Source organism: Mesocricetus auratus, unplaced genomic scaffold (genome assembly GCF_017639785.1).
Source record: "Mesocricetus auratus isolate SY011 unplaced genomic scaffold, BCM_Maur_2.0 Super-Scaffold_100023, whole genome shotgun sequence".
In the NCBI taxonomy this organism is placed as follows: Eukaryota; Metazoa; Chordata; class Mammalia; order Rodentia; family Cricetidae; genus Mesocricetus; species Mesocricetus auratus.
Window position 1 is genome coordinate 16,054,255 of NW_024429204.1, and position 16,702 is coordinate 16,070,956.

Consider the following 16,702-nt stretch of genomic DNA (forward strand, 5'->3'; position numbering starts at 1 on the left):
TAGGCCATAGTCCTGCCACTTTGCAGAGCGGGAAAGCGGGACCTTGTAGAGGCTGGGTTTTTGAGGCATACTGACTCAGACGTTCCAGGGTACAGCTGTCTCTCTTCTGCCCAATAGCCTGCAGCATCTGAGAGAGGCTCATTGAACAGAGCAGTACCTGAATTTTCAGTCCATTATATACCAGCCTCTCATTGGTGCAGAAAGCCTCGGAAAGCCACATCACCTCTCTCTGCAGGTGGGGGGGGGTGAAGGACAGGGCACTCAGGGGAGAAAGACAAAGAGGAAGAGAATGCAAGAATGGCAGCTGAGTGACACTTCAAAGGTGGTGTGGTTTCTGCTTGGCAACGAAACAAAATGTATATTTTTGCTAAGTCTGAGCCGCTTTCCCACTAAGAGAGAAAGAAAGCTCAAGGCCCACGCTGACTTGGCGAGGTCCTTAAGTGTTACCCAGCACCTAATATATTACAACGCAACTACAATGAGAACAGATGGAGAGCATAAAGCAGATGCAGAGCCCAAGTCTAAATAGAGATGAACAATTCTTCAGTTAACAATAAGAAAATGAGGCTGGAGGGCAGAAGACGCACTGAAGAAGTCATTTATATACAACACAGACAAGCGCCTGGGCAAAGTCAGGTTCGCACAAACGAACACCACAGGGACGTTTCCATGCCACGCAGAATGACACCTCCTCGTGTCTTCCCAGGGTACAAAATGGGCTCAGAAGGAACGCTTCAAGAAATAGGAAGCCATTTAGGGCCAAGGAATACCAGAAAAAAAAGGCCTTCTACACCAGAGCGTGGTTACTACATTTTCTACCCTGAAAAGAGGCATTCCAATTCTTTTGAGCACCACAGACATGGCAGAAATGTTGTTTCTTGTGACAAGTTCACCTTATTTCACCACTTATATTATTATGATTAAAAACGTGCTTTACTGATAATTTTCAGACATAGAACACGAGGCAGCATTGTACTGATTATACAGTCCTCCCACCCAGGTTCAACGTCTGTTTATCAATATCTGCTCAATCCATTTCCCACTATTTTCTTGCTATTTTAACTCAGTTGTGCATAAAGATCCTTTACTTAGTGTCCCCGTTTTGGTAGCTGGTGGGTAGAAGAAACGTTGTAGAGTCCACGGTACAGAAGCTTGTGAGAGCCAAGCGCTAAACAAGTGTGGACTGTAATTATGCTTTTCAAAACTACAAGATTTATTTTTACCTCTTCTGTGTGCATAGCGTGCGAGCCTGCATGAGTATGCGTGTGCCATGCACATGTAGGGCTTCAGGGAATCCCTGGGATTGGAGGGACGGACAATTGTGGGTTATCATGTACATGCCAGGAGTCGAACGAACCCAAGTCCTTTGCAAGAACAGTGATGAACAGCTGAGCTGAGCGTCAATCCAGACCCATAGACCGTAATTTATATGAACAAACACATGAGAACACAACAGAAGGCATGGCGTGGACTTCGGTTTTAAAATGGAGTGCAACAAAGCTGAAATTAGAAAAATCAGCTCTCTCTCTCTCTCTCTCCTTCCTTCCTTCCTTCCTCTTTCTTCTTTCTTCCTTCCTTCTCTCTCTCTCTCTCTCTGCCCTTCCCCTTCCTTCCTTCCTCTTTCTTCTTTCTTCCTTCCTTTGCTCTCTCTCTCCTTCCTCCTTCCTTCCTTCCTCTTTCTTCTTTCTTCCTTCCTTTTCTCTCTCTCTCTCTCTCTCTATCCTTCCCCTTCCTTCCTTCCTTCCTCTTTCTTCTTTCTTTCTTTCTTTCTTTCTTTCTTTCTTTCTTTCTTTCTTTCTTTCTTTCTTTCTTTCTTTCTCTCCCTCTCTCTTTCTTTCTTTTCAGTTCTAACCTTGTCTTAAGTACCAAGTATTGAGGAATGTGAAACTTTACTGACATACGTTTTCCTGAAGGAGCTATCAGGACACTGCTTAAACACACACATAGACCATGGAAAAGCAGTCTGTCCATGAAGCAATGTGGATACTTACAGCTGCATTTTAGTCACAGCATTTCTTGGAAAGATGGAAAAGAATTTCCACACAATAAGTAAAAAGTCAGCATTGCCAACTTCTAGAAGTTAAATCTTCCCAGGAAAGGTAGAGGGATTACATGGACGCCAGTGAACATAGAGGGAATGTATACAACCACTCAGGTGGAGAGCATAATGGGTACATCGTAGACTCCTAGTATAAACTGAACACTGAGTAATGGTGCATACTCGGATATAAGCCACAGTGTCACCGTGACACTGAAGGCTGTTAGCCTTGGCTGCCTGGCAGCAGAGATGGGAATAGAGCTTTCAGTAGAGGTGCTGACAGGAAGCAGACAGTCTCAGAAGGTTCCCACCAACTTTAAAGGCACCCACTACCCCTCTTCCTAGCCATGAGGAGATGTTTTTAATTATGTAATTTGAGACTTCCTCTACTCTGCAAGAGGCATAGCATATTCCACTACCATTGAAATAGTTGTTTCTGAATATGTTTCAATTTTATTTCTAGCCCCAGGTCCAATTCTCAGGCAGTTTTTTAAAAATAACACCTGCACAAATCAACATGCACCTTTAGTTACCACTCTATGCATATGGCAAATGGGTTTTAAGTAGCCATCTCCAGTGGCTCATTTCTACCAGCACCTTCATCCCATCAGAGGTGTCTGTTTGGCACAGTCACAGACTCAGCCACCTCTGCCTCCTCTCCTTCCAAGTCTACTTGAAGGATATTCTCCAGCATCTGGCCATCTTTTATAAACAGCATGTACATATATTTCCCTTTAGTGATGTGAATAATCATATACTGGAATATGCATTTGTTTTAAAGGCAAAGAAAAGACAAACTTAAGAAACTACCAAAAACTAAAACAAAATAGAAAATATTCTGCAAGATGAAGGGACTGTCCCAAAGTCATCCAGAAACCCATAGCCATTTTCCCCCAAAGCTGGTGAAGATAACCCCTAGATGAAGCGTAACATTGCTGTCATATACAGGAGTGAAGGCAGAAGGCTGGAGGGAAGACAGAAGGAAGCAGATGGGCTGGAGTGAGAGCTGGGGTGTCTGCGGGGTGGCTCAGCATCTACTTCATCTTGTGTCCCCTCACTAGGGCGACTGACGCCTGTTGTGATATTTCCCTCGGTTGTCGCTCTCTGGTTGGAGAGCTGATGGAGGAAGGGTTCAACTGTTATTATGCACCTGCCCGTGTTGCAAGCCGGAGTCAAGGCATGACCGTCCTCCGTAGAAGGGAAGAAACCATGGAGAGAAAGTGAAATAATTCAGAAAGCAATTTCATGTGACCTCCACATGATTGCTCCTCACAAGGCCACTGTGAGCTCTAATAGTCTGAAAGGGCAAGGCTCAGTGATGCTGCTCAGCTACTTGTGATGGTGATTACCTGAGGGAGCGAAACAGCCCTGCATGAGGCATTTTTATAATGAGAACATCCTGAATCCAGTTATCCCAGAACTATCATCACCGCTAAGCTTGGTAAGTATTCCCAACTCTCCTTAGGACTTGTACGTCTTCAAAACATCCACAACTGTCTAATTGATTAGGACTTGGCCCGGCAGCTCCAGGTGGCTAATTGGTAAAACGATAGCTCAAAGAGGATTCTTCTTTAATTATGGACATTTGACATCTTTATGTGGGTTTTATGAGATATTAAGTACATTTTTGCTTAACATCCATTGAAGCCATATGGCAGCCTTGAATATGTAGAACAAACTGGGCACAACGTAACATTCTTTCTTTAATAGAGTGACAAATTGTACTCTTAAGGGCACTGTTTTTCACTGGTTGAGGCTAGGAATTCAGAAGCCTAGGTAGTAAAGACATTCTTTAGGAACTGTTGAAGGCTGAACAGAAGTGGATAAAGGGGCAGAATGTAACAAGAACTTTCTGTTCTGGCTGGTTCCACAGTCCTTCAACCCCAAATAAACACACAGATGCTATATTAGTTATGAAGCTGTTGGCCGATGACTAGGGCTTCTTATTGGCTAGCCCTGTCTTAATTATTAACACATTTCTATTAATCTAAGTATTTTCACATGGCCTTATCATACCAGAGAAGGGTTCGGTGAGTCCTACCTTCCCAGTCTCACATGGCATCTGCTGTCTGCCTACACTTCCCAGAATTCTCCTTGTCTCCTAGCCCTGCCTGTACTTCCTGCCTCACTGGCCACAGTGCTTTATTCATCAACCAATAAGAGAAACATATATACAGAAGACATCCCCATCAGCAGAACACAAAGAGTAAGGAGGAAAGAAGTTCAGAACCAGTCCTTATTCTAAGAAGAGTACCCGAGGCATAAGATATAATAGTGCATTCTATGTTTATCCTTGGTTCCACCAGATAAATCAGTTAGAACTCAAATTCTTGCCTTTCTATCCATTTGGCCTTTTTATCAAACATGATTTAGAAGTGAGGATGAAACAAAAAGATACAATTAAAGTCACAAAAGCTGAAGGATAATTAAGTGATGCATGAATGGGAGTATCGGCTCTTTGATTCAAGTATATGTAAAATTTATATACAGAAACTTTTATGCAGATAAGGCCTACAGCTTTGCATGAGAATAGGAAATTCACTGTTGGGAAAATGTTTAAAAACCATAGTTTCTATCCAAGACTGTAAGCCATCTTACAGTATAAGACACTGATACCAGTTCTCCTTTGTGGGAATGGCTATTAACAAACAGAAACAGAAGAGTGTTAGTGAAGATGGGGAGAATAAGAGACATAGTACACTGCTCATGAGAATGTAATGTAGTGCCCTCATTATGGAAAATGGTGTGGACATTCGGTAAACATGAAAAATAAAACTACCATACAACAGGCAGTTTCACTTATGGACACATAACCAAAAGACGCTGGAAAGATATTTGTGTTCTCATGTCCAACGCTGCCTTCATAACAGTCAAGATACCTAGATGCTAATCAATGGGTGAATAGATAAAGAGGATGTATTATGTTCATGCAAGAGAATTGTTATTTAGCATTAGAAGGAAACATGATGAGCCTGGAAGCCACTATGTTAAGTGAAATAATGTAGACAAAGGAGGATGAACATTGCATGGTCTCAGTCACGGGAACCTAAAGTCGACCTTATAAAACCTGTGAGTATCAAAGTAATTGGGAGAGGCCAGGGGAGGGTAGACCATTTGTAAGTTATGGGACAAAGGGTATAAAATTCACTTAGATAGAACTAAGAAGTTAAAGAACTATTGTGGGGTGACTGTAGTTTGAAAAAAATGTACTTGAAATTTGAAGTGTTCTCACTATAAACATTGATTTGTAAGATAATATATAAGCTGGCTTGATTTAGCCACTCTACAATGTACAAAAATAACAAAAATGCTGTACGTTGTAAATCTATAAAATTTATATCTTAAAACTAAAAAAAATGAAAAATTAAAAAATCAGAAAGCTCTGTATTTAGAAATGTAAAACATCTTAAACTGTGAGCTACTTATAGGAGCAGCCGACGTCTCCCTTCCTCTGTTCCACTTACAATAAGAGGCACATGCCCTGTTCATTTTGAAGGCTGCAGGTAAGTCAACACAGAAGAAGTTTTTGAGGGTTTCCAGTGCTGTGATTCAGCAAGATCAAACACTGTCTGGAAACTCCACAAGCGGAAGTGGAGGATAAAGAAAAGCATTTAAAACTGAGATGCTCTGAGAAAGCCAGGCCACCCGCTTCCCATCATTCATAAAACTGTGGCACGCCATTTCCTCAGCTGCAGATGATGGCTGCAGTCGAATAAACAGAGGCATTTTCTGGAGAAGATGCTTGGCAGGGGTGGAGGGGTGGGGGTTGGGGGGGCTGGGGGTATGGTCCTGGCTCCTCCTTGCATTTGGATTTGATGCAAACTCTCCCTAATTGAAGTTTTCAGCACATTTCCATCTTATTTTTATTAACTAGCTTGAAACTCTTTATTACATTAGACAATGCACAAACATGTGCCTTTGATTTTATGAATATATCCCAATACGTAGGTCTACAACTTAAAGAGTGGATTGGCTCTTCAAGCTTCTCTCTCTCCCTCTCTTTTTCTCTCTCGATATATATATACTCATCCTTTATGCCCTTGCTTCCTGTTCCTGGACTGGTTATCTATTTGGCATTTTCTCTCACATCTCTGAAAGATACGCTTAAATGCCTATTTTTCAAAACTGGATTTCCAGCTATGGAAATCCATTTCCTCCCACCAACTCAAACAAATACAGTTTCATCCTTCTTCCCCTTTCTTTTGAATACAGTCTTTTTCATTCACTGAACACATAGTATAAGCAGTGTCCCACCATCACTCACCCTTTCCTGCACGATTATTTTCCTAGGAGATAGTGACCCACACTTTTAATTTGTACAGCTTTGATATTTTAAAATATCTGTCACTTTCCCTTTCAAGACACTCCATTCTTCTCAAATCCCACCAATGCTGTCCTCGAGGAGGATGAGTCTCAGATATGCCTAGTAAATGACATTTCCAGGAACCTTGAATTTTTCTTTCTTTGGCGTGATACTTAATATTCATTGACAACCTGACTAGACTTGGAATTATGGTAGGAAACAGACTCATGGTCAGGTCTTGAGGGTGTTTCTGGTAAAAATTTAACCGAGACACGAAGGCCTGCCCTTGCTGTGGTTGCACAGTCCTGTGGGCTGGGCACTGGACTGAATAAAAAGGAGAAGGGTAGTTGAGCCCCTTCACTCATCTGTTTCTGCTTCAGGACGATGGGTCTGATAAGGGCTGATGTTCCCCGCCACTGTGCTTCGCAGCCTTGATGGACTATATCCTTAAACTACCAGTCAAAATAAACCCTCTCTTGGTCACAACAAGGAGACAATCAACTAATACATGCAGAACAAAGCTTCAACAACTAGCCAGAGTGAGGCCCTGCAAGTATCTGGAAGATACTGGATTGTTTCCTCACGCTTTCTAACAATAATCTTTATTTTGGCTCCAGTATCATTGTCTGGATTCTTCTGATGTATTTACCATGATGCATTCTGCAGCTCCCCAGTTAAGACAAAAGCTGTTCTGTTTTGCTGGATAGAGATGGCTCAGAGGGTAAGAGCACTTAATGCTGTTGGAGACGGTAGAGTTTGTGTCTCAGCATTCATGTCCTGCAGCTTACAACAACTTCCTGTAACTCCAACTCCAGGGAATCTGACCATCTCTTCTGAACTTTGTGGTCATCTACACACATGTGTACACACACACACACACACACACACACACAAATGCATGCATGTGTGCATGAGCACACACAAATAAAGAGAAAATAAATCTAAAGTAAAGAAATAAAAATTTATGCTCTCATCTTTCTGTTTTCTGAATATGGGTGGGTGAATTTAAACCTTCTGCACTGTTCTCTGCTGTTCCCCCTACCTCTCTCTCTCTCTCTCTCTCTCTCTCTCTCTCTCTCTCTCTCCACACACGCGTACGCACACACACACACACACATGTACACACACACACACACACACGCAAATATAGAAGGAGCTCTGTGTTCAATGTGCTTTTGCTGTTTTTTCAGAGTCTACTAGAAATCAATATTACAGAAACCCAGGCAAATAGTTTAAGCAGGCATTTTATCAACAGCTATTTATAAGACAATAAGCAACGTGTGCTTAGCTATCACTTATGGGCGGAGTAAATGAGGCCCGATCTGCCTCAAGCAAGTCATTTGCCAGATGGATTCAGACACTGAATAGCTTAAGCCCCAGCCCTTTTTTCACTTAACCCTCCCTAGTTTTGGCTTGTAGAGCATTGCCTTCTTGGTAGTCTATAGCTGCTTTCAAGTCCCAAATACCTGAGAATTGCCTCAGTCAATCAATACCTTTTGTCGTGCTCTATTACAGCTGATCAATATGGACAAGGATGCAATGAGGTGAAAGCAAGATGTTTTATTCAATCAAGTTTCTGGTCTCTTGTATTGATCTGAATGTTTTAGTAGTGTTTATAAAACTTCTCTATGTCTCTCATCTAGCTTGTTTTATTCCAACTAGTAAGAACCGTTTGCATAGAAGCGCGTGCATGTATCTTTCTTCATAGTTGCAGGTTGATGTTACCAGCATGAACAGATGCATATTCCAGATTCATTTCCATTGTTGGAGCAACCTGGGGTGAGATCATCATTCATGTGAGTAGCTCCTGTCTGTGCAGTGGGAGATGTGAAGGCTCACAAACTGGAATTCCGTGGATCATCTGCATTCAGTAGACACACTCAGTGTAGCTGCCATGGTAAAAGGCATGGGGGAAAGGCAAACATTATATTTTTTTATATGTTGATGCTAGCTTCCAAAATGTATGCTATAATCTGAATAATCACAAGGTTAAGTACTCAGTAAAGCGCCAGGTAGGAGGTAAGGATCTCTTCAAGGAGTAGAGATAGAAGGAAAACTAGAGTAAGATTAAATTTGGATAGGGATGAGAAAGAAAGGTAAAGAAGGGAATATGGGGAGGGATAACTAACACCAATGGGCATTTGAAAAACCACACAGAAACCTATGCTTATGGAAGCTTCCTAAATATTTATCATATGAAAGGAATCTAAATGGAGAAACTAGATAATAGAGAAGACAATGCCCCAACTAAGCATCTTATTTCACCAAGTAAAACCTCAGGTGCCAGACATGGGTTACATCTTGTGGTAGAAAAGAGGACCATATGGAAATGGCCAAACACCCCAAGTTATTGCCAAGACTATTGGCTGCTCTCTACAACCTTATGGTAAGGTCCGTTTGCTGAAGACAACACTTACTGATGCCATCAAATATGGAGAAGTCAAGCTGGTACCTACCTCAAAGTTTTGTCCCTACTAACTCGTGTTTGTGGTATTGGACAGGCTTTGCATACCAGTGGAGAAAGTTTTTCAATAGCATCCAGATATAAACCCTGCAACCTAAAACAATAACCTACTTGAAAGATATACTGATGTAATACGGACACACATATTGTGAGAGTAGTCAATTGCTTAAATAAAGTGAATTTAAGGCCCAGTCCATGAGATGGAATCCATACCTGATACGCCTAAGTGGCCAAGAACCTGAGACTAGATAGGTCACGGACCTAATACTATTATTCTGTTAAAGGAATGTAGTAATAAAATGACTCCTAATGGCACACTGCTACACTCATAGATCAGTGCTCAACTTACATCAAAGAAGGTTCTTGCGGCAGATGGGTCTCAGAGACCCACAACTGGACAATGTACATTGGAGCACTCAGTTCTAAGTGAGATGCCTTCATCAAAGCCCTTCACTCAAAGATGATCTGTGTGGAAGAGGAGGTGAATAGATTTTTAAAGCAAGAGACGGGGGTGGGGTGAGTCGAGCAAACTGTGTCTTCCAGATGCAACATGACTGATGCGCGCTGAGTGTTGAGATCATCTTTGTGTGAGCTGTTTCTCTTTAGGACTGGATCAGTTCTGACTAGCTCCGTGTGACCTTGAACTAACAGATATTTGTCTACCTCTACCTCCCAAGTGGGGGGGTTACAGGTATGTACTACCACAGCCTGATCTCTATAGCTTGTGATTGATTTCGCTTTCTAAATCCTCAGGCAAGCTTTAATAAATCATAAATAAGATGTATTACCACAATTCAGACTTGCATAGTCCAAACCAGATGGGATCCTAGGAATGAGGGGGGGGGGAAGTGGACATGGAGTCCCATCTTTAACCAAGAAACTATCTGTAACTGACAACCACAGGCAAAAGAAAAAAGTTTTCTCCAGTAGAGTTTCACTTGGTGTATCGACCATACTTCAGGGTAGGTCAGGTGTCCAGGAGTAATTGGCTAGTGAAAAAGGACTTCAGTGGTATTTTTATGAGCTTTTTGTTGTATCTTTCTTTGTTTTGGATTTTTTTTTTGTCTTCCTGATCCTTTGCTTGTTTTTTTTTTTTTTTGATGTTCATTTTGTGGTTTTGCTTTTTTTAGTTTTTAGTGTGTGTTTCTTGTTATTTTGTCAGTTTGAAAGGCAGAGAAAGAATATAAAGTGTGGGGGGGTGGGGCGATGAGAAGGATCTGAGAGGGGTTGGGGGAGGGGAAACATTATCAAAAGATCTTGCATGAAAAACTTTCCAATAAATATTTTGGGGGGAATAGGACTGTTTTTAGTAGTGGTGGTGAGAGAGGGGGGAAATTCGTTAGTATCATTGATACTTATTGTAGAATAATGGCCAGGATCATTAAAAAACACCCTTGCGAATGCTCTACCTTCAAATGTACTTGTATTTCTTAGCAATACCATGTGTTCATTCACATTCCTTTCACAGTAACATCCTCTGAGGTTACAGAGCTTGCAAATAACCAGTCTAAATAACCAGAATCCTAGGAACAGAAGCTTCAAGTTCACCATGTAGCCATCAGAAATGTAAAGGAAACACAGAAAATGGACCTAGTGACTTTGCTTTGTATGTCTCAAATAGTCAAGCGTGCCAGCAATGTCACAGCGTCTTTCTTTCTCCTGTCTTACTCTGCGCATTTGTCCTATTTACTTTGTGACTCTTCACGGGGTGGGATTGCCCTGCGTTTTTATCTTCATTGCTAAATGCTTTTGTGGATTAAACTTTTCACTCTGTAGCACATTGAAGGGAAACATCGCTCCTTTGTGTTTTTCTTTGAGAATGTAGGGAGTCACAAAACACATCTTGTACTGACTTTTTATTACACATTTTTTTCTTAGCATTCTCTTCAGCGTATCCTTGACCATGCCCTAGGTTGCATGCTTGATTTTATGATTCAGAATACAACAGTGACCTACATCCTGAATCACAACAGGACATAACCCACAGCAAATGAACAGAGAAAAACAAGCTTATAGAAGAGATAAGATAAAATACTGATACCATGAGGATGCCAAAGGGGTTATTACATCAGTTGAAGATAATTACTGGGTAGGATAAGGTCATGGGAGTTTCAAGATTAAACCAAATGGAGCAAGGGTAAGTTATTGTCTCTTTTGGTTAGATAAAAGCCTGGTGACCCATATTGGAATTCAGGGAAGGATTAGAGTAATGAGGGTAAAGGAACAAAACTAGTTTGGGGGGCACTTTTATTTATGTGATCTGTGGAAGAATAGCTTTTGCATAAGCCACTTTACTGAATTTTAAGGGAAAGGTTCTGTGATGACTGATCAAAGTAGCTCGTCAGTTAATCTGCTTGAGAGATGAAGGGTTTACCACTCAGAGTGAAGAAGACTAACTTTCGTGAATCTTGAGAGACCAAATGATGAATGTTGTCGAACAGGTTGTTACTATAGAGCCTTGAAGGCATGGAATAGGCTAATCCAATCCAGCAAACATCAAGGACTCCTTTTCTTTGCAATCAACGATGATAGGCAATATAGATAACATAGATGGATATCTAAAAATACTTGCACTCAATATCTGTTCTACAGAAACAGAGTTGTGCATCACATGGACAGGTATAGTCATGAAGTAGGGACAAGTAGGAATCAGTGTGTGTGTGTGTGTGTGTGTGTGTGTGTGTGTGTGAACATACTTTCATTTATGAGGCCTTGATCCATGATACCAACACCAGCTTTGTGCCCATCATTGTGTGAGGATTTTACATGAGCCATCTAATTTCTCAACTACTAAGTGTTTGTGAAATTACAGGATGGGATTTCATTTAATAAACTTTCCCCATTGTATGTGACAGGTATTATATTGCGTGCATTATAGGTAGGGTAGTGATTTGAGAAAGTGAAGTAATTTGTAAATCTGTAATTTGTGAGTCTGTCTTTAAGGGCATTGTATGGCATAAACCCATGAGTCCCTTGCAAAGGAAAATAAAACAGGAAAAGTCAACTACTGGTTATACAAGCAAAAATGAAAAGAGTTAAATGATTACTCAGAGGTTCTTTCATAAAACATTGGAAATTTTCTAGAAATGGTATCTCAATGGGGAGACAGGAAAGTACAAAAACAATGAATATTCTATGTGCATTCATAATGACTATTCTATTTTGTACATTATGAAATACTATATGACTACTATAAGAAATAGTTTAAATAATAAATGTCTGAGTATCTACTACTTGTTTAATAAAATGAAGGTTGTACATAAGCCTGAAGCTGCCTGCACCATGCTCCTCTTACATGGAACTAAGATTTTGAACAAAGTTAGTTTTTTTACAGTTTACATATTCTTAAAAATACATAAACAACTGGGCGGTGGTGGTACATGCCTTTAATCCCAGCACTTGGGAGGCAGAGGCAGGTGGATCTTAGTGAGTTTGAGGCCAGCCTGGTCTATAAAGTGAGTTTCAGGACAGCCAGGACTGTTACACAGAGAAACCCTGTCTCAAGGAATCAGTGTGTGTGTGTGTGTGTGTGTGTGTGTGTGTGTGTGAACATACTTACATTTATGAGCTTTAATACATTTCATAAAATGAAATTATAAAATGCATATGTGTTTTGCGATTAGCTTCTGGCTTAGCACTATTTATGCCTGTGGACATGTAGACACAGCTAATTTATTCTCTAGTTGAATTGGAGGCCTTTTAATAAAGACATCACAGTTGATGTATCAATTCTAAAAAAAAGGATAATTGGGTAATTTCCAATTTTCTACTATTAAAATAAAAGCTGCTGTAAATGTTCTTAAGCCCATATTCTGGTTTGCAAATTATTCTCTAGCCCATATTTCTCTAGGTTAAAACCTTTACAAGTTGGCTGAGTAAATGTGGTGAGATCCTGATTCTGTTGCTAATTTTATAGGTTTTTTTTTACCAACTTTCATTAAATATGATTCTTGCCCCCTTCTGTATATATAGTTCATTCTCTTGCTATGATAAAACACTCTAGCTAAAACCACCTAAGGGACAAAAGAGTTTATTTGACTTACACTTCCAAGTCACAGCTCATCATTATGGGAAGCCGTGGCCGCCAATCAAGTTAGAGTTACTATGCTGTGAAGGAACAGCATGACCAAGGCTATGTTGCTTCCACACCGTTCACCACTGAAGAAATTCAGGGTAGGAACTCAGTTAAGGGCGTGAGACAGGAGGCAGACACTGATGCAGGAGGAGTGTTGCTTATTGGCCTTGACCCTCAGTTTGCTCAGCCTGCTTCCTTATAGAACAGTGGTTCTCGGCTCCCCAGAGCCACAACCATTTAATACCATTTCTCATGTTGTGTTGATGCACAGTCATAAAATTTATTCGCATCACTACTTCATAACTAATTTTGCTACTGTTGTGAATTGTAATATAAATATCTGACATTTTTGATGATCTAAGGTGACCTCTGTGAAGGGGTCATTTGAGCCCAAAGGGTGGCTACCCACAGGTTGAGAAACACTGTTATAGAACCAGGTCCACCAGCCAAGGATGACACCACCTGGAGTGGGCTGCGCCCTCACCAATCAATCACTAATTAAGAAAATCCTCTACAGGCTTGCCTACAGCCAGATCTTAGGGAGGCATCTTCTCAACCGAGGTTCCTTCCTCTCAGATGACTCTAGCTTGTGTCAAGTTGACATAAAACTATCAGAAGTTAGGAGCAAGATCCATGTAGGAACGCTGCCTACCGGTTTGCTCTCTTGTTCACGCTCAGTCTTCTTTCTTTCTTTCTTTTTTTTTTTTTTTTTTTGGTTTTACGAGACAGGGTTTCTCTGTATTGTTTGGGAGGCTGTCAGTCTAGCCTGGCCTCGAACTCACAGAGATCCACCTGCCTCTGTCTCCCGAGTGCTGGGATTAAAGGCGTGCGCCACCACCGCCCGGCTCAGTCTTCTTTCTTACATAGCACAGCTCCACTTGCCTAGGGATGGTGCTGCCCACATTAGGCTGGGCCCTCCCTCATCAACTGTCAATCAAGACACTCTCTCACAGACATGCCTGCTGGTTAATCTAATGGATGCAATTCTTCAGCTGAAGTTCTCTATACCTAGGTAACTCGAAGTTGTGTCAAGCTGCCAATAAATCTAACAAGGGCAACACAATTCTATTCCATTTCTAGATCTTAAAAATTTTTAAAATATCCAGGACAGCCTCCAAAACAATACAGAGAAACCCTGTCTCAAAAAAAAACCCAAAAAATTAAAAATAAGGAATGTTTATAGAATTTTATTGAATGAGTTTTTGGTATTTATGGAGAAGATTTTCCCTTTTATGAGATTATATAATGAATTGTGTTAGTTTTCTAATTATGAACTACATTTGTTTTCAGGGATCACCTTAAATTCATGATATCTAATTTTTAAAATTCATTTTGCCAATGTCCTGTGTACTTATTGGTGTTTATTTGAACGGTATATGTTTGTTCTTTAAAAACATTTGTTTACTTATGTGTGTAAATGCACACATTTGTGTTCTTGCTGCTCTCAGGTCAAAAGATGTGGTCAGCTCTCTCAGAACGGGAGCCACAGCATTTGGGGGACACTTGGCTTGTTATATGGGTGCTGGGGCCAATATTCCAGTCCTCATGGTTGTACAGCTAGCCTCATTGGGTGAGCTATCTTTCCAGCATCAATTTGATTTTCTTATACTATGTCAAATTTTGGATCCAAAATTGATACTGCTCCTATTGAATTAATTTGGGAATACTCTTTCTTCTCTTGTCTAAAAGAATTGACATATTTTGGACCTGGATATAGGGCAGAACTTTCATAAGCCTGCTTTCAGTTTAGTGCTTCCCAGTAGGGAATAATTAATCACCACTTTCTTTTCTTTCGTGCATATGGGATCATTTGGATTTTCTATATTTTCTTCAGTTAGTTTTAATGATGTATATGTGCATTGTTCATTTGTCTAAACTTTCAAATTATTTGCATGGAGTAGTTTATAAGGTTGCTTTTTAAAGCTGATAACATCTCATTCATATACACCTATAGGCCCTTTTATAACTTTTATGCTGTTTATTTGTAAATTTTACACCTTTTGGTAATTTAGCCAATGTTTTCATTTTTTTTCAAGTGGATCAAAGACCTCAACATAAACCTAGCAACACTGAACCTCTTAGAAGAGAAAGTAAGAGGTACCCTTGAACCAATTGGTACAGGAGACCACTTCCTGAACATAACACCAGTAGCATGGATACTCAGATCGACAATTAATAAATGGGACCTCCCGACACTGAGAAGCTTCTTTAAGGTAACAAGACAAAACAGCAGCCCACAGAATGAGAAAAGATCTTCACCAACCCCACATTTGACAGAGGGCTAATTTCCAAAATAAAGAACTTGAGAAACTAGTCACTAAAACACCAAATAATCCAATTAAAAAGTAGGGTACGGAACTAAATAGAGAATTCTCAATAGAGGAATCTAAAATGTCTAAAAGACACTTAAGAAACTGCTCAACATCCTTAGCCATCAGGGAAATGCAAATCAAAACAACTCTGAGACACCATCTGTCAGAATAGCTAAAATCAAAAACACCAAGGACAGTTTATGCTGGAGAGGATGTGGAGAAAGGGGAACACTCCTCCACTGCTGGTGGGAGTGAAAACTTGTACAGCCACTTTGGAAATCAGTATGTCTGTTTCTCAGGAAAATGGGAATCAGTCTACCACAAGATCCAGGAATTCCACTTTAGGCATATACCCAAAAGATGCACATTCATACAACAAGGACATCTGTTCAACTATGTTCTTTTTTTTTCAGGGAATCAATTTTTGCCTTTTCAAAATTTTGCCTTCTTTTTAAATTCATCTTTATGCTCTCCCCCATTACTTTTGGGTTTAATCTGCTGTATTACAAAAATTTCAATTGATGATATATCTTTATTTTTTGTTTTAACATAAACATCAAAGGGTATACATTTTTCCTAAACCATTACCTTAACTTTGTGTTTCATGTATTTTGTTGAATAGTACCTTTATGGTCAATTAAGTCCCGTCATTTATAAAAGGAGTTATTATTTGACCCTGACCCTAAGAATATTCGTGTTTTCATATGTATGTATTTGTTTTTTAAACTGAATCTGTTTGCATTCTACATGATATAATTGATTCTTTAAAATTTGTTGAACTTACTTCATACTCTAGAATATGATCAATTTGCACATATACTTTTTGTCTCCCTCAAAATAATAACTTTGCAGCTGGAAACAGTGAGTGCTCTGTGTATGTTTCCAAGACTGAGTCACCCAACATGCCCATCATTCTTGTTTTATGTATCCTACTAAAAGTCACACGCAAAAAAATGTTCCACATAAGGTGAAATTACACATAGCTAATTGTACTTCTGTTAACTTGCCTTTCACATTTCAAGGCATGCTACTCAGTAGCATGAACTCAACAACACTATAATTACCTAAACAATAGTAACTTTAAAGAAAATGCCAAAAGTCTCCATATATATATATATATATATATATATATATATGGTATATAACTACTGATTTTAAAATTTATTTTGCTCATATTATTGTATAAGGAATTTTTTGCTTGCCCGGAATACTGAAGCTTACTTTAACTTTCAGCTATTTTATTTCTCTCATAAACAATACATAGGTATATTTTAACTGATTGTGTATAGGCATTAATTTAGTTTGACATTTTGCTTTTGAAGGAAAGAAAAAATATAGTTGTGTTGGTTTTACTGCCTAAGGTATGTATCCCCTTTCTTCTGCTTTATTTTGTGGTATCTGTTTTACTTCCCCACAATTATTTTACATTTTACTATCTTGATTTCTTGAGACTTTAAAATTTTTCTTGTTAAGTTTCTGCTCCACAAGTGTGAAGATGATATGTGAGAAT

The 16,702-nt window shown here is 39.7% G+C and overlaps 1 protein-coding gene across 4 annotated transcripts in view; it reads right to left on the minus strand.

Moving 5' to 3' along the window:
• The window catches only part of Samd12 (sterile alpha motif domain containing 12), a 439,420-nt gene that overhangs the window by 70,986 nt on the left and 351,732 nt on the right, over positions 1 to 16,702 (minus strand). For 2 of the 4 annotated variants that reach the window (XM_040730486.1, XM_040730492.1), the window contains one exon: positions 7,887 to 8,230. The exons of the other annotated variants lie outside the window; for them this stretch is intronic. In XM_040730486.1, the coding sequence (XP_040586420.1) occupies positions 8,199 to 8,230 (32 nt within the window). In that variant the 3' untranslated portion in view covers positions 7,887 to 8,198. Of the gene's footprint in view, positions 1 to 7,886; positions 8,231 to 16,702 lie in introns of those variants that run through there. 4 annotated transcript variants of the gene reach the window in all.